Raw genomic sequence first — 20,866 nt, 5'->3', positions numbered from 1 at the left:
TTATAAATTATCCAAGACATATACAATGAGAAACCCTTTGGGTGGGATAAAATAGTCCATCAAGTTTAAACAAGTTACTTTTCTAACTATGTGTACCTAATTGCTTAAGGCGACTAAAAATTATCCAAGAATTATACAATGAGAGACATTTGGGTGGGATAAAACAATTCATATAGTCTAAACAAGCTATCTTTAGCCTAGGAGAACTATACATGCTATGCATGCCAATGTTCTGTTTACATTTGGGTCTCGAGTGGAGAACATTGACATGTCCACTTGTGATTGGCTGCATAGCCTATTATACACATCATGGCAAGCAATAGATCTTGAGTGCATCAAATCTAATACAAATATGCACATAATTTTAAATTTGACACCCTCTGTTTGTAGGCTAATTGCAATGGAGCTTGTATTTCCTATCCACAAAGAGACTATCCATAATACCCACAACCACAAGACACTATAGTTGCAAATCGGGAACAAAGCTAGCTTGAGATGACTCCGGATCTCTAGCTCGTAAGAGGATAGGATGTTCGCCATGTGTGGTTGTAATGTTACGTGGGTAAACATGGACAGAGTTCTTGTAAGCAGGAGATCCGGACTCGTTTGAGAGGGCTTCAACTTCGTTTGAACTACCTTTATAAAAATCAGCATCAGCAATATCCAACCACACATCGGAAATATTGGTGATATAAAGTATAAAAGATGTTCCCAATATGCATGAAGTTGGGTGAATGTGGCCTAAGATTAAAAGTCACTTCGAGAAGCTACTATGTTAACTTCAATGGAAAGCCAATTTTTGGGCTCATGTATATCTATTTTCAACTTTCTAGATTTTCAGGAAACAAGGATTTATAACTTCCAAGTTTTTTTTGGCTCATACAATCACAAACCACTGTACGAAAGCCTTTGCGACATAATTACCAGAAGAAAAGTGGGAGATCGGGATGTTCGTCTCCAAGATCTAACTGCCTAAATTCCAGATATTTCTCTCTCTCTCACAATCTCCGAAACCCTATTCGCCCACTCAAATCCATCCATTCATCCTTCTTCGTTGTTACGTCACCTCAGATGATTGTTCAGGAATCAGGTACGTCTGATATCGTTTTCTTTATCCCCATCACTAGGATTTCAATGCCATTTCCACGTTTAGCTTGCTTTCTTGAAGGCTCGAACATTGAGATCGCTTCTTGTTGCTTCGGTTTGTTTTGTTCAGGGTTCTTTTATGTTTGTTTTGGATGATGGGAAGTTTGACCCTTGATTGATCATTTCTGACTTATTTAATCAAGATTTTGATTCTATTTTTTTTAATGATGAATGACGACGAATGGTGAATCTCAGCTGGGCAATATTCACTTCCCATGTGTTTGTGATTTAATTAATGTTTATTTCCGTTGTAGCTTCGTAGTTCTTAAGTTTTTTTTGACCCATTCGATTTCCATCTGTTTGTCTGTGTGGTCCTTCGTCTTGCACGTTGGTTGGAATTTCTTGAGATCGTTCGTTTTGGGTTCGTTGGAGGTGTGAGCCTTGCATTTTTCTTTCAAGGAGATCCTGGAACAGCCACAGATTTTCCAGTTGGTTCCCTATCGATGGAGCTCTCTTCTCCCCTTCGATTTTCCAGTTCAGCTACAGATTTTGAAGGGATAGACAAAATATTCAATGCTACAGCATCTTCTTCCTCTAAAAAGAAGTTGTTCTGTGTCAAAGTTCTATGCGTCTTGTTGTAAAAGACATTTCCCCAAAGAAACACTACCAATACTTTAAGTTTCTGAACCTTCAGAATCACTTTCCTGCTCACTCCTAAATGCTTCATTTTCCAACTGGTCTTCCACTCTTTCCTGCCTTGTTCTTTTCCTTTTGGGGTTCGGATGCTATGGAGACAAATAATTCGCCCTGGACAGCTGCCACTGCAAGCTGTTTGAGCTTCCTTTTCGTCCCTGGTTCTTAGAATGGGTAGGAGCTCTCGGTGGGGACGATGATGGATCTAACTTTCCATCTATCGTCGCCCCTTTTAAAACCCCCACGTGACTGTCCTCTCCTCTAAAGCAACCAGCCCATTTTGCCGGCCCACCCCACTCTTGTCTAATAGCCAATTTCTTGACTTTGACAAAAAAAGGGCCACTCCTTTGCTAACTTCTTGGGCCCTTGTCTTTCTTTCAATCGGCCCAGACTTCATGACCGTCCACTTGGCCATTTAACCTCCAATAGTTGCCACCACCATCGCAGATGTGAAACGGTTGCCACCACCATCGCAGAACCACCACATTTTCACCAAAAAAATTGCAACCTCCAATAGTTGCCACCTCTGTATTTGACTCTTCAGACCTTATTAGCAACTTCATGCCATTCATCAGATTGAAGACTCTCTCCCCAACTGAAGAAATCGGTCACCCCAAACATCTAGTAAAAGAAAGGTTGCATGTTCTATCACTATTTTACATCCTTAAACATTCTAAAAATAACTTGTTGGTTTTGTGAGGTTCAACCATAAAGAAATCGCTTTTCCCCTTCTTTTTGGTTGAGAGATTTGAGTACCAAACAAAACCCTCAAATTTCTCTTAGAGAGGAAAATCCAGTCATCGTTTCTTGTTTGGCTAAATTGAATTAACAGCTTTCTGGTGTTTACTCGTTCGTATTTATTGGGTTGGAGTTTGATTTGTGGTTTGAGTAAGACTCCGATGGTCAAGTTAGTATGGGGTAATAGGAGGTGGATGAGGCCTGAGTAAGGAGTGCTTAGACGAGGTCACACAAGAAACTGGAGAGTAAGGGTAAAGTTTGTTAATTAGCTAGCTAAACATGATATGTATCTTAGAAATCTTAATAGATTTGATATATTTTTAAGTTAAGACTATATATTCTTATAAATGATTAATTAATTTTTTTAATTTACACTAAATAATAGAATATTTATAATTTTCAAAAAACAAAAAAGTATTGTTTATAAAATATTTGAGAATTTAATGTATTTATCAATAAAATTTTAGTATTATACATATCCCACTATATTTGTTGTAATGTATTTCTTCATTTATATCATAAATATGCATTTCTTATGTATTTATACCTTATTTGTGGTTATTTCAACCTTAAATTTAGTGTTATTAATCTATTTGTGGGATTTATAGCAATTTCCCTAATGTATCCAAGCATATCTATATCTTTTCACTGTATTCATGCATTTTCAGAGTGTATCCGTATCTATATCCAAGATTAAAGATATGATACATGATGCCAATACTTTGATCCTTGGTTTCTTGTAATTACTTTTTGCTAGTTCAAGGCAAGGTATGCCCCGGATGGTATTAGGTAATCCAGAATGTGATACTTCATCTTTGTGGAGTAAGCATATAAACACATGTTTCTAGTTCTACTTTCTGAAATACTTTATATATGTGGTACCAAATATCTAGTTTGCCAAGAGTATTTTAGTTGGGAAATAAATTAAATTTCATTGACTCCCAAATGAAACTCAAACTGTTAGTTGATAGATCCTTCAAAAAAATAAAAATAAAAACTGTTAGTTGATAAAAGAGGAAAAATGGTACAAAGTCTGAAGCTAGTGGCAGTGGTCTTTTTTGGAATGATTGTTTTCTATTTGGTAACTGATTGATTGCTTCCTATGATGTTGTTGCTTCCCACCAATTAAGAAAATTAGTTAGGTTATATATGCATTTTATTTTCCCTTAATTTGTCATGTCTGTAACTTGCAAATTAATCTCCCCCCTCAAGTCAGCTTGCTTAGGCTAGAAGATTAACTCTCGTCCTCTGATTCTTCTTGATTAAGTCTGCATGTACTTCCAATTGGAAAACCATTTCATGGAACTGAAAGATAAAGTCCATCAACTCTGTCTTCTACAGAAAATCTGCTGTTTCTAATTTTAAACAGGCGGAGTACACATGCAACTGGCCAACGTTAAACCAGTAGTTAAATTCATTCCATGATCTTATTGCTTGAGTTCATGGCCCTACATGCAGGGTGCCCCAGACAATGGGGTCCCTAAGAGATATTCTAGATGAATTGAGAAACATCTGGAAATTGTAAGTTGTAACCTAATGGATTTGATTTGTTTTAGATTATCTTTGTGGTTGGACAGGTTTAGGTCCATAACGTGTTTATGTTGAGCATTAAGTGGATGTTTGGATCTTGTCTTAGTTGTTGATTATGAAATAAAGGTAATGAAATCTATTTTGGTGCAAGTATTTCCAGATTCTGGATTCTTTGTCTGCTTATGTTTTTCTGGGAAGGAGGGGGTGGGGGTCGGTGGTGGTTACTTTGTCCTAATATTTTATCTCCAGTAGTATTTTACAGTTATTTATTTTTCCCTTTTTGTCACGGTATTTGAATAAAAAATTGGATCTGGATGTAGTTATGATGTACAAGATGGGCATATCAGGTGTTCTTAAGACAGTTTTATATGCATATTTGGATGCATTAGACCCACCGGATGGTCCCCCCATCCCTCGTATGCCGAGAGAATTTGTGATCTGTAAATTTGTCACAGTTCAAGTACTTTCATCATTATTTAGATATTTATTGGAGTAATGTTTCAGAAACTTAAGCTAAAACGGGGAACTTGTTGTCTCAAGTAATGCACTGTGTTTATACATAAAGCGTTCGAGTATCAAAAAAATTGTCATAGTTTGCTTATATCTTCCATCTGAGATGGTGTGCAGTTTTAAATTTGTGATAGACTCTTTCCACCATCCAAAAGAATGCATTCAATTTTTTTTTATCAGAAAATGCTGGCCTATTTTTGTTTCAAATTTTAGCTTATCTTGTTTGATTGTAGTATAGATGAAGTAAATAAGACATGAAGCAGAATAAAGTAAAACCCAGAACAAAATTAATTGAGAATTTGCATTTTCTTCATTTGCACTCTCATGCATTTGTACTAGTGCAAATAAAATTGCATTGCAACCAAACACAGCCTAAAGAAATCCATCGCCTAGGTGACTAGGTGAAAAGCCCCCCTTGTTGCCTAAACTCACCTAGGTGCCTTGAAAATTTTGGTGTGGATTGATGGTTAAGAGCTCAACTTAAAAGTCCTTCATTTTAGTTTGAGCTTTTTGCAAAATTACTCTTTCATTAAATTATGACAATTGCTCAGTCAGTGAAGTGTCTTGGGTATTATGCTGTAAATCCTAATACGTGTCTTTTGTGGTGGTTTTAGAGGAATATGTTTTTTTTTTTTTTGAAAAAAGTAAGGTACAGATTTGTTAATGGATTAGGAGTATCCAAATTGTATACAAGACACAAGGAGATACAAGCATCAAACCAAGGCCAAAGCCAGACCACAACCAAGAAGAGCCTCGGTCCAAGCCACCCTTGCTCAGCACCAGGATAGGCATTTTCCCCAAAACAAGCAAACAACTACCCCAAAGAAACAGCTTCCACCTATTCAGAACCGAATCTCCAGGGGGTCACTAAATACCAAACCCTAACCAAAACTCTATAGCTAACTCTTTTTTTTTTTTCCCTTTTTTTACTCTTCAACATTAATCTTGACTCCCATGGTGCATATTGTTTGTTGATGACATTGTTTTAATTGATGAAACTAATGAAGGATTAAATATAAAATTAAGTTTATGGACAAATATCCTAGAAAGAAGGAATTTTAAAATAAGGAATAAAACATGATATATGATCTATCACTATAATAAGAATGAATGCAAATGAGGACACACTTAGGATTGGAGATCAACAGCCAAGAAACATGTCCAAAATGAGTGGCAAAACTGCATATGCAGAGATGGATGAGTGGAAAATCTAGAAAGAATAGGGTCAGAAATGAAGTCATTGAAAAGAACCGAGGAGTAGCTTAGCTTAAATAGGTACTAAAATGAGAGAAAGTAGATTAAGATGGTTTGAACATGTGCATAGAATACCACCAACAGCACCAGTGAGAAAAAGTGATATGACATTGAATGGAACTGAATGGCAAAACAAGATTATGTTACTGACACCATATTAGTTGGGATAAGGTTTGGGTGATGATGATGATCATTGATCTTGATTCTATCATGCTTATTTTGGTTGTGTTCTGGATGTTTGCATTACCTGTTTTTGGTATCCAACATCTTCACCTTTTCATTATGAAAATCTGGCCAAGAGCTTATTCTTCTTAAAGACGGTGCCTCAAAACATTTTCCCCCTCCTAATGATCTGAGCTGTTGTGTAACTAACTACTTTGTAACGATTTGTGAACAAGCATTGCCTTCACAATGAATATAAATTCAGTCATGTCCAAGGCACTGTTTTGCAAGTCTGAAAGCCCATCAATTTGGCAATTTGGCTTTTTTCCCTCCAAGTGTGAAACTACAGGTACTTGTTATCTGGGACAGATGGGTTGAACTAGGAGACATACAGAAAAGTGCTTTGTTGATGTTACTGGGGAAACCCTTGATGCATTCATTGGCTTGGTGCCTTGGTGATGCACAGGATATTAGGTGAGCACATTATGTCTACATGTTCTCTTGCTTATCTTATTAATCATCATACGGTTAGAGTATCCTCATTTTGAATTTTATTTTTCCAAAAGATAAAGGTTGGTTATTTAATTGGACTATTAGAAAAAACCTCCAAGGCAAAAAAAAAAAAGAAAAACTAAAACTTCTCTTTTTAAAAATGTATTCTTTAAAAAAGAAATGAGATTTCTATTCTTATTAGCATGGTAAAACAATTCATTTCCTATTGCAAGAAAGGAGAGAGAAAAGATGACGGTGCCTTCTCTTAAATGAAAAAGGAAAATGCAAGAACAAGAAAAATAAGGTAAACCTTGTACCCAATCAACCGATATAAACCAATCAGTTGGTATTTGTAAAAAAAAAAAAAAAGATGAACCCTAGGTCCAAAATCTAAACGCGAGATGGAATGATGAGAAACATGGAAAAACCCAGTAATTAGAATTTAATGACAGCTTATCCACATAGTCTTCAAGGTGCCAGGGCAACGCTAGGTGATAGGGGAGTGCCTTGTTGCCTAGTCACCTAAGTGATGGTTTTTTTAAAATATAAAATATAAATTCTAGGGCAATTCTCCAGGACCTAGGTTTCATAGTAATAATTAGTAATCTTTAACTAGTAATTACCATAATTCTCATGAAATATGCATGAACCTTGTACTAGAAGATAGAAAATCATCATATTTATTAGAAGAAAAATAAAAAAAAAAAGAAAGAAAACATACAAAAAACATAAGGGCTGAGCTCTTATTTTGTCGTTGGAAGAAGAAGATGGTGATGAAGTCCTATTGATTTCAAGTTACTTCTTACCTATCAATTCAGGTTTTAACAGCTGAAGACGCTGAACTGTATAGCTTATTGCTTTGTCCTTTAGTAACAAGTTTTTAAGGAGGTTGTGGATTCCTTAATGGCTGAAATTGAAATTGGATTTATCACTATACCCTTGAATGTTTTACTATTTATTTATTTTACCAGTTAAAAGACAAAGCAATAAGACTTTCAGTTTAGCAACTTCAGTTGTTATCAAACGGCCCCTATGTCACTGACTTGTGTGTTGATTGAACCTAAATAAGAAAAAAATAAAAAAAAAACTAGTATAAGAATAATAATATTAGTACTATTAGCACTATAAACCCACGATATGAATAATTCAGTCTAATAATATCCTATTGTACTACTATTACTGACAACATAATATTATAAAAACATTATGTTGTGTCTTGCATATAAATACTTGGGTGTTTGGGCATGCCAGGCAGCCCTCCAAGTGCGTTTTATTGCCTAGGTGGTGTCACCTTGACAGCCGTGCTTATCCCTCATTTTCTCTCGTATCTTCATCCTTATTCAATTTTAATAAAATAATTTTGCTATTGTTCAAAAAAATAAAAACGTTTGGTATACAAGGATTGAGAATGTGCTATGCCTAATGCACTGCGTAAAAGAAACACAACTTTGAAATTTAAGTTGACAATATGCCAACTAGTAAGAAAAAACAATATTTATGTAGCAGTTAGCTAGTCAAATTTGGTGCCTTTCTCCTTAGGTGACCTTGCCTTTCCCTCTTCTGGGTAGGAAGTGACTGTATTAAGTGTTGAACCACGTTTGAACCTTTGAGGAGAAGCATGCTCCAAAAAATTTTTCTCGGAATTTGTGTAAGCACAAGTGAAATTTTGTGTGAAAAATGCCAAAAGTTTAGGAGTTATGACAATATCCAGTCTAATACAAAAAAAAAGACCATATCCAGTCTCTACCCCTCTCAAGACCCTTAGATGGTTGGGACCAACAATGAGTAATGGCCTTTAAGAAGTGAACACTTACAGTTACTGCTGTGTGTGTTCTTGCCTTCTTGGTGCTCATGCATGCCGTCTCATGTGCAAATGAAATGTGTTGTTTGTAAGTTGAACAATAAAGTTTTTCTAGTTGAGTCTTGAATACTGAATTGAGAAACAAAATTAAGTTGATAATAATACTATGATTGAGCATAAGTGATTGTGTAATTGCTTCCAAAGTTAAAGAACAGTGCATCTATTTTTTTTCTACTATAATTTAGGCAGCAATGCTTTTGATGTTGCACAGTAACTGCACCATAGGCTCATGTCCATGTGAATGAGTAGTAGAGAGACATACTGAAGCCAAGAAAAATGATGGAGAGACTACAGAAGATATAGAGATACATAAATATCTGTATCTAATTTGTTGCTTCAATTGTGCTTTCCAGTTGTTTGTTTAATTAATTCTTTGAGGCTTTTATAACATATTTGGCAGATAATTAGTCTAATCCCCTGAATTTATCAACTTGTATTACTCCAATGAATGCAGACACAACTTGAAATGGCAAAAGGTACCAAGGGCCGACGCATTGCTTCCCGTCAATACAGGTCAACTCCATATCCATTACCATCTTACCATGAAGAGGTTATGGAGAAGGAAATCAACCAGAAAAAGTCCAATGCCTTGGAGAAGAATGACTGGGAGGATGCAACCTGTTCAGTGTGCATGGAGTATCCTCACAATGCTGTCCTCCTCCTTTGTTCCTCACATGACAAGGGATGTCATCCCTACATGTGTGGTACCAGTTATCGCTATTCCAACTGCCTTGGCCAGTTCAAGAAAGCCTACACCAAAGTGAAGTCACCTCTTCATGGGCAAACATGGCAAGGCTCAGCGAACAATTCAACTGTTAGCTCAGGCTCTAGTTGGCCCAACGAGAAGTGTGAAGTAGTGGAACTCACATGCCCCCTCTGCCGGGGCCAGGCGAAGGGGTGGATAGTGGTCGAAGCTGCACGCGATTATCTTAATAACAAGAAGAGAAGTTGTATGCAGGATGACTGCTCATTCGTTGGAACACACAAAAAGCTCAGGAAACATGTCAAGGAAGAACACCCATTAGCAGGACCTCAAGAATTGGACCCCATACTTGAACAGAAATGGAGAAGGCTTGAACGTGAGAGAGAGCGTGATGATGTGATCAACACTATAAGGTCATCGATGCAAGGAGCAATGGTCCTGGGGGATTACGTGATAGAAGGCAACCACTATGGCATTGATACAGATGATATGGATGCTGACAAGGATGATGATGGGTGTTATGGGTTGCACTTTAATGATAGCAACTTATTTAATCTTGTGATTTTCTTGCGTCGCCAAGTAGGAGATGGTGTTAGCTTCAGCACACGCTTGAGGCAACTCAAGAGGGGCTTCCACCGCACACTGGATGAAAATCTTCGTGGTGGAACTGGAATCCCTTGTCTTGCAATTCCTACTGGTGGAAGTGGCACCACAGATGCTAATGATGATGAATCTTCTATTGCCACCTGCCGAAGAAGAGTGTTGGAACTGGCGAGGTCAGAGAGGAGGTTGAACCAAAGAAACAAGAGAACATTGATAGATGTGACATAAGAAGCTTTTAGGGGTAGGGGATAAGAAAATTGTTTAGTGAAGATAGTATTCTACTTAGGGTGAGAATAGACCACCCGAATTTTAATTGGAATAAGCTTGCTTTATTCATGACATTAAGGGATTTAAATACAAACTAGGTAGCCGAAAATTATTCAAAATTAAATAATAACTACTTGACCTATTCTTAAGCAAGCCTGTGGACATGATCAACAACTATCCCATAATCTTTTATGCTACGTGTCATGGTTCATGCAACGTGTAATGCACTTGCATGAAGTGCAAGTCTTATGCATGACAGCTCTTAGTCAAAATGCTTTGGGTTCTTCACGGGCACTCTTTGGGATCTTCTTGGCTTATCAATACCCCCTCCTTTGGTTGGAACCTTGTCCTCAAGGTTCATATTTATGAACTTGTCTTTCATTTCTTGAGTGTTTTCCCACGTAGCATCATCTACTGGAAGTCTTTTCTATTTGATCAATCTTTCTTTGACAATTTTGGACCCTTTTTTGACCCAATAGGTGTCTAAAATTCCCTCCGGTTCCACAATCAAATCACCATCTTCAGTCAGTGGAGGTAACTCAGTACTAGCAGCAATTGTTTCACCAAATTTCTTCTTTAGAAGGGATACATGAAAGATCGGGTGAATGCGAGAACCTTGTCGAAGTGTCACTTCTTGACCCGGGCGTTATAGTACCGAGCCACTCTTTGCTGGTAGGCTGCAGTCTGGATGTATGCGAGGTCCCGTACTTCTTCCACCAGTTCAAAACAGTATGAATGTGCCAACCTTAGTTGAATAAACTTCCAAAACCCATTGGTCGGAAACATTCAAAGCAGTATGAATGTGCCAACCTCAGCATCCATATCATCTGTATCAAAGCCTTAGTGGTTGCCTTCTATCACGTAATCCCCCAGGACCATTTCTCCTGGCATCGATGACCTTATAGTGCTGATCACATCATCACGCTCTCTCTCACATTCAAGCCTTCTTCATTTCTATTAAAGTATGGGGTCCAATTCTCGGGTCGTGCTGATGGGTGTTCTGCCCCGACATGTTTCCTAAGCTCTTTGTATGTTCCAACAAATGAGCAGTCATCCTGCATACAACTTCTCTTCTTGTTATTAAGACAATCGCGTGCAGCTTCGACCACTGTCCACCCCTTCACCTGGCCCCAACAGAGGGGGCATGTGAGTTCCACTACTTCACACTTCTCGTTGGGCCAACCAGAGCCTGAGCTAACAGTTGAATTGTTCGCTGAGCCTTGCCATGTTTGCCCATGAAGGGGTGACTTTACTTTGGTGTAAGCTTTCTTGAACTGGTCAAGGCAGTTGGAATAGCGATAACTGGTACCACACATGTAGGGACGACATCCCTTGTCATGTGAGGAACAGAGGAGGACGACAGCATTGTGAGGATACTCCAAGCACACTGAACAGGTTGCATCCTCCTAGTCATTCTTCTCCAAGGCATTGGACTTTTTCTGTTTGATTTCCTTCTCCATAACCTCTCCATGGCAAGATGGTAATGGATATGGAGTTGACTTGTATTGACGGGAAGCAATGCGCCGGCCCCTGGTACCTTTTGCCATTTCAAGTGGTGTCTACATTCAGTGGAGTAATACAAGTTGATAAATTCAGGGGATTAGACTAATTATCTGCCAAATATATTATAAAATCCTCAAAGAATTAATTAAACAAACAACTAGAAAGCACATTTGAAGCATCAAATTAGATATAGATAATTATGTATCTCTATATCTTCTGTAGTCTCTCCATCATTTTTCTTGGCTTTAGTATGTCTCTCTGCTACTCATTCACAAGGACATGAGCCTTTGGTGCAGTTACTGTGCAACATCAAAAGCATTGCTGCCTAATTTATAGTAGAAAAAAATAAATGTACTGTTCTTTAACTTTGGAAGTAGTTACACAATCGCTTATGCTCAATCATAGTATTATTATCAACTTAATTTTGTTTCTCAATTCAGTATTCAAGACTCAGCTGGAAAAACTTTATTGGTCAACTTACAAACAGCACATTTCATTTGCACATGAGACGGCATGCATGAGCACCAAGAAGGCAAGAACACAAACAGCAGTAACTGTAAGTGTTCACTTCTTAAAGGCCATTACCCATTGTTGGTCCCAACCATCATAGGGTCTTGAGAGGGGTAGAGACTGGATATGGTCTTTTTTTTGTATTAGACTGGATATTGTCATAACTCCTAAACCTTTGGCATTTTTCACACGAAATTTCACTTGTGCTTACACAAATTCCGAGGAAAATTTTTTGGAGCATGCTTCTCCTCAAAGGTTCAAACGTAGTTCAACACTTAATCCAGTCACTTCCTACCCAGAAGAGGGAAAGGCAAGGTCTCCTAAGGAACAAGGCACCAAATTTGACTAGCTAACTGCTACATAAATATGTTTTTTTCTTACTAATTGGCATATTGTCAACTTAAATTTCAAAGTTGTGTTTCTATTACGCAGTGCATTAGGCATAGCACATTGTCAATCCTTGTATACCAAACATTGCTTCTAACATTTTTATGTTTTAGAACAATAGCAAAATTATTTTATTAAAATTGAATAAAGATGAAGATACAAGAGAAAATGAGGGATAACCACGGCTGTCATGGTGACACCACCTAGGCAATAAAATGCACTTGGAGGGCTGCCTGGCATGCCCAAACACCCAAGTATTTATATGCAAGACACAACATAATGTTTTTATAATATTATTTTGTCAGTAATAGTAGTACAATAGGATATTATTACACTGAATTATTCATATCGTGGGTTTATAGTGCTAATAGTACTAATATTATTATTCTTATACTAGTTTTTTTTTATTATTTTCTTATTTAGGTTCAATCAACACACAAGTCAGTTTGATAACAACTGAAGTTGATAAACTGAAAGACTTATTGCTTTGTCTTTTAGTTGGTAAAATAAATAAATAGTAAAATATTCAAGGGTATAGTGATAAATCCAAATTCAATTTCAGCCATTAAGGAATCCACAACCTCCTTAAAACCTTGTTGCTAAAGGACAAAGCAATAAGCTTTCCAGTTCAGCGTCTTTAGCTGTTAAAACCTGAATTGATAGGTAAGAAGTAAGTTGAAATCAATAGGACTTCATCACCATCTTCTTCTTCCTACGACAAAATAAGGGCTCAGCCCTTATGTTTTTTGTATGTTTTCTTTCCTTTTTTTATTTTTCTTCTAATAAATATGTTGATTTTCTATCTTCTAGTACAAGGTTCATGCATATTTCATGAGAACTATGGTAATTACTAGTTAAAGATTACTTCTTATTACTATGAAACCTAGGTCCTAGGGAATTACCCTAGAATTTATATTTTTTATTTTAAAAAAACCATCACTTAGGTGACTAGGCAACAAGTTACTCCCCTATTGCCTAGCGTTGCCCTGGCACCTTGAAGACTATGTGGATAAAGCTATCATTAAATTCTAACTACTGGGTTTTTCCATGTTTCTCATCATTCCATCTCGCATTTAGATTTTGGACCTAGGGTTCATCTTTTTTTTTTTTTTTTACAAATACCAATTGATTGGTTTATATCGGTTGATTGGCTACAAGGTTTACCTTATTTTTCTTGTTCTTGCATTTTCCTTTTTCATTTAAGAGAAGGCACCGTCACCTTTTCTTTCTCTCCTTTCTTGCAATAGGAAAGGAATTGTTTTACCTTGCAAATAAGAATAGAAATCTCATTTCTTTTTTAAAGAATACATTTTTAAAAAGAGAACTTTTAGTTTTTTTTTTTTTTGCCTTGGGGGTTTTCTCTAATGGTCTAATTAAATAATCAACCTTTATCTGTTGGAAAAATAAAATTCAAAATGAGGAAACTCTAACCATATGATGATTAATAAGATAAGCAAGAGAACATGTAGACATAATGTGCTCACCTAATATCCTGTGCATCACCGAGGCACCAAGCCAATGAATGCATCTAGGGGTCTCCCCAGTAACATCAACAAAACACTTTTTATGTATGTCTCTTAGTTCAACCCATCTGTCCCAGATAACAAGTACCTGTAGTTTCACACTTGTAGGGAAAAAAGCCAAATTGCCAAATTGATGGGCCTTCAGACATGCAAAACAGTGCCTTGGACATGACTGAATTTATATTCATTGTGAAGGCAATGCTTGTTCACAAATCATTACAAAGTAGTTAGTTACACAGCAGCTCAAATCATTAGGAGGGGGAAAATGTTTTGAGGTACCATCTTTAAGAAGATTAAGCTCTTGGCCAGATTTTCATAATGAAAAGGTGAAGATGTTGGATACCAAAAACAGATAATGCAAATATCCAGAACACAAAATAAGCATGATAGAATCAAGATCAATGATCATCATCATCACCCAAACCTTTCCCAACTAATATGGTGTCAGTAACATGAATCTTGTTTTGCCATTCAGTTCCATTCAATGTCATATCATTGTTAAATTATGAGAATTTAAATTCTCTCTAACTACTTCAACCCATGTCCTATTTGGTCTTACCCCTAGCCTTTCTAGTCCCTTCAACTTGCAACAGATCACTTTTTCTCACTGGTGCTGTTGGTGGTCTTCTATGCACATGTTCAAACCATCTTAATCTACTTTCTCTCATTTTAGTACCTATTTAAGCTAAGCTACTCCTAGGTTCATTTCAATGACTTCAGTTCTGACCCTATTCTTTCTAGATTTTTCACTCATCCATCTTTGCAAATGCAGTTTTGCCTCTCATTTTTTGGACATGTTTCTTGACTGTTGATCTCCAATCCTAAGTATGTCCTCATTTGCATTCATTCTTATTAAAGTGACAGATCATATATCCCATTTTATTCCTTATTTTAAAATTCCTTCTTTCTAGGATATTTGTTCATGAACTTAATTTTACATTTAATCCTTCATTAGTTTCATCAATTAAAACAATTTCATCAGCAAACAATATGCACCATGTGAGTCAAGATTAATGTTGAAGAGTAAAAAAAGGGAAAAAAAGAGTTAGCTATAGAGTTTTGGTTAGGGTTTGGTATTTAGTGACTCTTTGGAGATTCGGTTCTGAATAGGTGGAAGCTGTTTCTTTGGGGTAGTTGTTTGCTTGTTTTGGGGAAAATGCCTATCATGGTGCTGAGCAAGTGTGGCTTGACCGAGGCTCTTCTTGGTTGTGGTCTGGCTTTGGCCTTGGTTTGATGCTTGTATCTCCTTGTGTCCTGTATACAACTTGGATACTCCTAATCCATTAACAAATCTGTACCTTACTTTTTTCAAAAAAAAAAAAAACATATTCCTCTAAAACCACCACAAAAGACACGTATTAGGATTTACAGCATAATACACAAGACACTTCACTGACTGAGCAATTATCATAATTTCATGAAAGAGTAATTTTGCAAAAAGCTCAAACTAAAATGAAGGACTTTTAAGTTGAGCTCCTAACCATCAATCCACACCAAAATTTTCAAGGCACCTAGGTGAGGTTAGGCAACAAGGGGGCACCCTTTTCACCTAGTCACCTAGGTGATGGATTTCTTTGTACTGCCAAGATAAGCTAAAATTTGAAACAAAAATAGGTCAGCATTTACACTCAAATCATTTGTACTGCCATAGTTTTGCATCAGTGCAAATTTATTTGCATTGCAAACAACCATAGCCTTAAGTTCAAAACCATATATATTAGGGTAGTCGCGATGGATTTCATAAGAAAAGCATAAACCTCATGTTAAAGTATACAAAATCAATAGGGAGAAGGCGCAGTTAAACTATGTATTCTTCTCTCTGTAATTCGAGATTCGATTTCTCTCCAATTCTGGGATACCTTTTGATGGATTCGCCCCTTCCTGCTTTCATAGGCTTAAGGAGATCAGCTCCTGATCCTATCAGGAGTTTTCTGTTTCAGATCATTATCTGAACTTGGACTCTCTTTAAGTGATAAGGATAACACCCATATCTTATCTGTAGATTAGATCAACTTTATCGAGATCTCATCAGGAGGTTTCCATATCTGGTCTCTCTGAGTGGATAGGGTAGGACTCTATCCTATCTGCTGATTTAATCCCAGATCCGCCCCATCTATTTAACTAATCAAATTAGGCCAGTTCGAAAAGGGCTTTAGGCCCATTAAGTCTATGTGCTCAAAACTGCTTCCAAACTGCTGCCCAGTTGGGCTTCTTTGTATGGCGTGGGACCCAAGCATTGATCTACACATCAGCCACATGGGTTTGGCCCAGCCTTTGTTACAAGGCCTGGCCGAATACACTTTTGTGGACAGTGCACCCCTTGAAACCCATCACATGGGCCTCTACTGGGCCCAACACTTACATTAAGTGGTCCCTGGGCCAAGCCACCTTATAAAAACCCAGGGATTGTGGGTAGATGCAAAATTAGCCCATCAAGCATTACCCTCAGTGGCATTACACTTAACCTCTCAGCCCATAATGATCAAACACTGCCCGACAAGAGAGGACCTCTGCCTCGGCTGCAAGGAATAGTGTTGCACTCTCCGCTTGTATAGATCCCGGGAATTAAAACCTTTGCACTCTCATAAAATATATTTTGCAAGATAAATCTCAACGATTGAAATTGGCTGCCAGCAGACTTGCTTTCCATTAGAGAGAGTGCATCCCCAATCATTACCTTTGTCCGACAAAGGGGCTGATCCGGTCACTATGATCACCCACTCAGATGAATTCTTAGACTGTCCTAACATACCCAGGTTTTGACTCCCGCTAAGGATCTCACTGATTGGTACATCAAAGGCAGCCCAATCTGACACCCAGTGAAGTATCATAATCGAGTCTAGGGGTCAGGTGTAACTTTCCAGTTTTGCCCATTAATCTCCAAGGTCCAGGGCAATACTGGAAATCTGGTCCGGTTCAAAGCTTCAATTGATCCTACACTGCATGCGCCTTAGGTCTCACCCCGGCGGCTGAGACATGCCACCCCAACCGACTTGGTGGCACATCAGTGTCAGCCTTATCAGGATAGGTCTCCCGAGACTGACCCACTGGCTGTGAACATTCTAAACTAACACGAGTCTCATGAAGTGTCCAGTTTAAGGGTATTACACAGAAACATACCAAGGGAATACGAATCAAATATGTACTTTATTCATTTACAATAAACTCATAATGTACATCATTCTGATTGAAGCTAAGGGCATACAAAAATTGTCCAACAGGTATGATTCTATGTAAGACCCTAAAATCGGACACTTAATGAGACTCGTGTTAGTTTTAAATGTTCACAGCCATTGGATAAGTCTGGGGAGATTTATCCTGCCAAGGCTAATACTGGTGTGCCGCCAAGTGTTGGGATGGCCTATCTTGGCCACCAGGGTAAGACCCAAGGCACATGTAGTATGGGATTACTCGAATCCTTGAACCAGACCAGATTTCCAGTATTGCCCTGGACTTAGAGATAGATGGGCAAAACTGGAAAGTTACACCTGACCCCTAGACTCGATTATGATACTTCACTAGGTGTTAGATTGGGCTGTCTTTGATATGCCAATCAGTGAAATCCTTAGCGGGGGTCAAAACCTGGGCATGTTGGTGAAGTCTAACAATTCATCTGAGTGGGTGATCATAGTGACAGGATCAGCCCCTTTGTCGAACAAAGGTAATGATCGGGAATGCACTCTCTCTGATGGAAACCAAACTGCCGGCATTTGATTTCAATCGTTGGAATTTTGTTTTTGCAAAATTTATATATGATATATATTTAAGTGTGGTTTCAAAATCTTTGCAAATGGTTTTAATTCCCAGGATCCCTGTGAGTAGAGAGTGTAGCACTATTCCTTGCAGCTGAGGGAGAGGTCCTCTCTTGTCGAGCAATGCTTGATCATTATGGGCTGAGAGGTTAAGTGTAAGGCCATTTCGGATAATACCTGATGGGCTAATCTTGCACCTGCCCACAGTCCCTAGGTTTTTATAAGATGGCTTGGCCTATGGACCACTTAGTGTAAGTGTTGGGCCCATAGGGTCCATGTGATGGGCTCAGGGGTTCATTGGGCTTCTCAGTGAATTCGGCTAGGCCTTGTAATAAAGGCTGGGCCGAACCCATGTGGCTGGTGTGTAGATCAATGCTTGGGTCCCACGGCATACAAAGAAGACCAACTGGGCAGTAGATTGGAAACCAATTGAGCACTGATTATTTAATGGGCCAAAAGCCCATTTCAGACTGGGCTGATATGATCACCCACTTAAGGGGCGGATCTGAGATTAAGGTTAGCAAGAGGATTGGGCCTTTAACCTAATCCACTCCAGGAGACCAAATTCGAATCAGATTTGAATATGGTAATCTCTTGATAAGATTAGGAGTAAGCTAACATAATCTACAGATATGATTAAGATCATCCCCAATCTAGATATTGATTTGGATTGGGATAACTCCTAATGGGATTAGGAGATTTCTTGATCAAGAAGAAAGAGGAGAAATCCTAAGAGAATTAACAGAATTCAAACCTAGGATTTTGAGCAAGAAAAACTTACTGCGAATTGAGATAGGATCTCATACACTCCAGAGAGAAGAGAAGCAATCTTCGCCATCTTCATCTCAGGAGTTCTCCTCCAGCCGCCGCCATTCTTTGAAAAGATTCGATCTTTGAAGAAAATAAATCAAGAAATCAGTTCTTGATATCAGTTTTACAGAAAGAAATGAAAAGATTCAGTGCTCAGTGTTTCCAGAGGATTCTTGTGAAGGATTCAGTGTGTAGGATGCACTCTGCTGGTTCTGTTCCACACATTGTTGTGTCATCTTTAGCAGGAGCGGATCTTGGTGTCCTCTTTGGGCGTGAACACCAACTTTGGGAGATACTGCTTCTCTGGATCAGGTATAATTCCTCCCTTTTCTTTTGGTTCAGATCTGGTTCGATTATGGTTCAAGTAGGATCCTTGAATATTGTATTCTAAATTTAGGGAATATGATTCCCAATTGGAAGAATGTAGGAAAATTTTTGAAATTTGCCCTCCCATTCCGCAACCCTTTTGGCGTCCATACGATGGATCCTACCATTCTTTCAGGATAACCCGGCATCCACTTCTCATCGAGGTTGGTGCCGAACAAGTTCGTCCCTCGACGATGACCATGGACAAACTTAGGGCTTTAATCTATCAATACAACCTCCCGAGTGAGTACACCTATGGTCTTCCCTCAGGCAACTTCCCTTGGGAGCACGGTCACGATGAGATCGTGATTTTTGGAGAGCAGCTTGCGGCTGGTCTCCGTCTTCCTTTACACCCTTTGATAATAGAGGTCTTGAAGTTCTTTGACATAACCATAAACCAGCTTCACCCAAACTCTATTCATAACGTAGTCGGGACTATTTCACTCTTCTACGATTACGCCCTGCCCTCGACCTCGATACCTTTTCTTCTATTTTATCTATTAAGAAGAATGCTTCTTGCATCCTCCCCGAGCATAGGCGAACCTACTATCTATCCCCTCGCCTAGGCTATAAACTCCTACACGATCTACCCAATAGGATTCTGGCCTAGAAGCGGGATTACTTCATGGTCCGCAAATCCGTGGGATGGCCCTTTCTAACCCATTGGAGGGCGACCACTCAGGATTCCAATATTAGACTGGACCTGAAGACAAGGGAGACGCTATAGTCTTGGGCGGAGCTCGGCCTCAACTTCGCGGACTACATCGCAGAAGATAAGCTCGTGCTGGCCGGCTTGAGTCCTAGTAGGTTGTCTTGGTTTAGAGTTGGTATCTTGTTTTGATAGCTGGTACTTTATTCTTGTTGACATCGCTAATGCTAAGTCTTGTTGCAGCTCCCATGAAGCTCAGTGCGGATAAACTCTTTGGGTGGATGAAAGGGAAAAAGAAGCGAGTTACTAAAAGAGCTCGTACTGAGTCTCCACAGCCCGCCATTCCTGAGCCCGAACAACCTTCCAGTGCGCCTTCGGTGATTGAATTGGAGGAACCGGAGAAGGCCCCACCTCGCGAGCCCGAGACATCTTTGGGACCCGCCCCTATGACAACTGTTGCTTCTTCGGGGAGCGAGGGAATAGTTCAGAGTATCTTGACCCCGCAATGCAGCCTCCATAAGAGCAAAGGAGCTGTGTATGCTGAGGAAGTCTCCAGTTGGGCTGAACTATCGCCTGCTCAGCTCAGGGCTCGGGCAGCTACTCACTGCATGGTGGTAAGTTTTGTTCTACTTTGATTTTTGTATATGCAGCTTTGCTGGTACAAATTTTTACTCTTGGCAGGTGAACTCCGCTGTGCACGCCTTGACCTACCAATCCGAACAACACTTGAAGCGGGATCTTGCTGCTAAGAGTTCCTCCCGTGAGGCTCATACTGAACTGAATTTAGCTCGCGGCAAGATTAGTCAATTGGAGAACAGTGCGCAAGCTTAGAAAGAGCTTATCGCTTCACTAATGTCGGAGAAGGCGGATCTAAAGCGCCAGGTGAAGAACCTAGAGGCGGATGTCAAGGAGAAAACTGAGATCCTTCTCAAGGCCATGGAGGAGGCCAAGGTCAAGGCTGTCGAGGATTATAAGAATTCGGAGGAGTTCGAGGGAGAGCTGATCGAGGCCGGACTGGAGGGCTACCGTAAAGGATTCAAGCTCAGTAGGTGGTTGACCAAGTGCGAGTTCCCGTAGCTCAATATGAGTGCCATTACTACTTCGCGGGTCACAAAAGAGATGGCCCTTGAAGCTGCTGGAGACCCGGACTCCGAGGCGGAGAGCGATGGTGAGCTACTTGACATTGAAGAAGTCGGTGCCAATGACAAAGCTGGTGTCGATGACAAGGCTGGTTCTTCCGCCGAAGCTTCAGGCGAGGGCGATGAGTGCCCTTAATAGTTCTTTGCATTTTGAGCCAGCGAGCTCAGCATTTCCTTTCTTTTCTTTCCCTCTTTTGTAATGAACTCTTTGTAATAAAATATACTTTTTGCTAAGTGTTGTGCAATTAACCTTTGTTGGCCGAAGTGGTTATTTTACCCTGAACTGTTAAGCTATCGAGCTAAATAACCAAAGTGCGGGTTTCTCGAC

General features: G+C 39.0%; 1 protein-coding gene and 1 pseudogene across 3 annotated transcripts; one reads left to right on the top strand and one right to left on the bottom strand.

Annotated features, from left to right (window-relative positions):
* Positions 1–740: 740 nt before the first annotated feature.
* Positions 741–10,011, top strand: LOC104591048 (uncharacterized). Of its 3 annotated transcripts, XM_088886809.1 has the most exons (3): positions 742–1,090; positions 3,859–6,447; positions 8,781–10,011. In XM_088886809.1, exon 3 carries the CDS (start codon positions 8,793–8,795, stop codon positions 9,858–9,860), a length of 1,068 nt encoding a protein of 355 aa, XP_088742935.1. In that variant the 5' UTR covers positions 742–1,090; positions 3,859–6,447; positions 8,781–8,792; the 3' UTR covers positions 9,861–10,011. The 3 variants fall into 3 exon arrangements, with proteins under 3 accessions (XP_088742936.1, XP_088742935.1, XP_088742934.1); XM_088886810.1 differs by lacking the exon at positions 3,859–6,447 and having other exon boundaries at positions 741–1,090; XM_088886808.1 differs by having other exon boundaries at positions 742–6,447.
* Positions 10,012–10,739: 728 nt separating this feature from the next.
* LOC104590971 (uncharacterized) lies at positions 10,740–11,446 on the bottom strand (annotated as a pseudogene).
* Between the last annotated feature and the right edge of the window lie 9,420 nt (positions 11,447–20,866).

Source organism: Nelumbo nucifera, chromosome 1 (assembly GCF_055504915.1).
Source record: "Nelumbo nucifera cultivar China Antique chromosome 1, China Antique-T2T, whole genome shotgun sequence".
NCBI classification, from domain to species: Eukaryota; Viridiplantae; Streptophyta; class Magnoliopsida; order Proteales; family Nelumbonaceae; genus Nelumbo; species Nelumbo nucifera.
The sequence above is the reverse complement of the archived record's forward strand: the minus strand, read 5'-3'. Positions and strand labels throughout refer to the sequence as shown.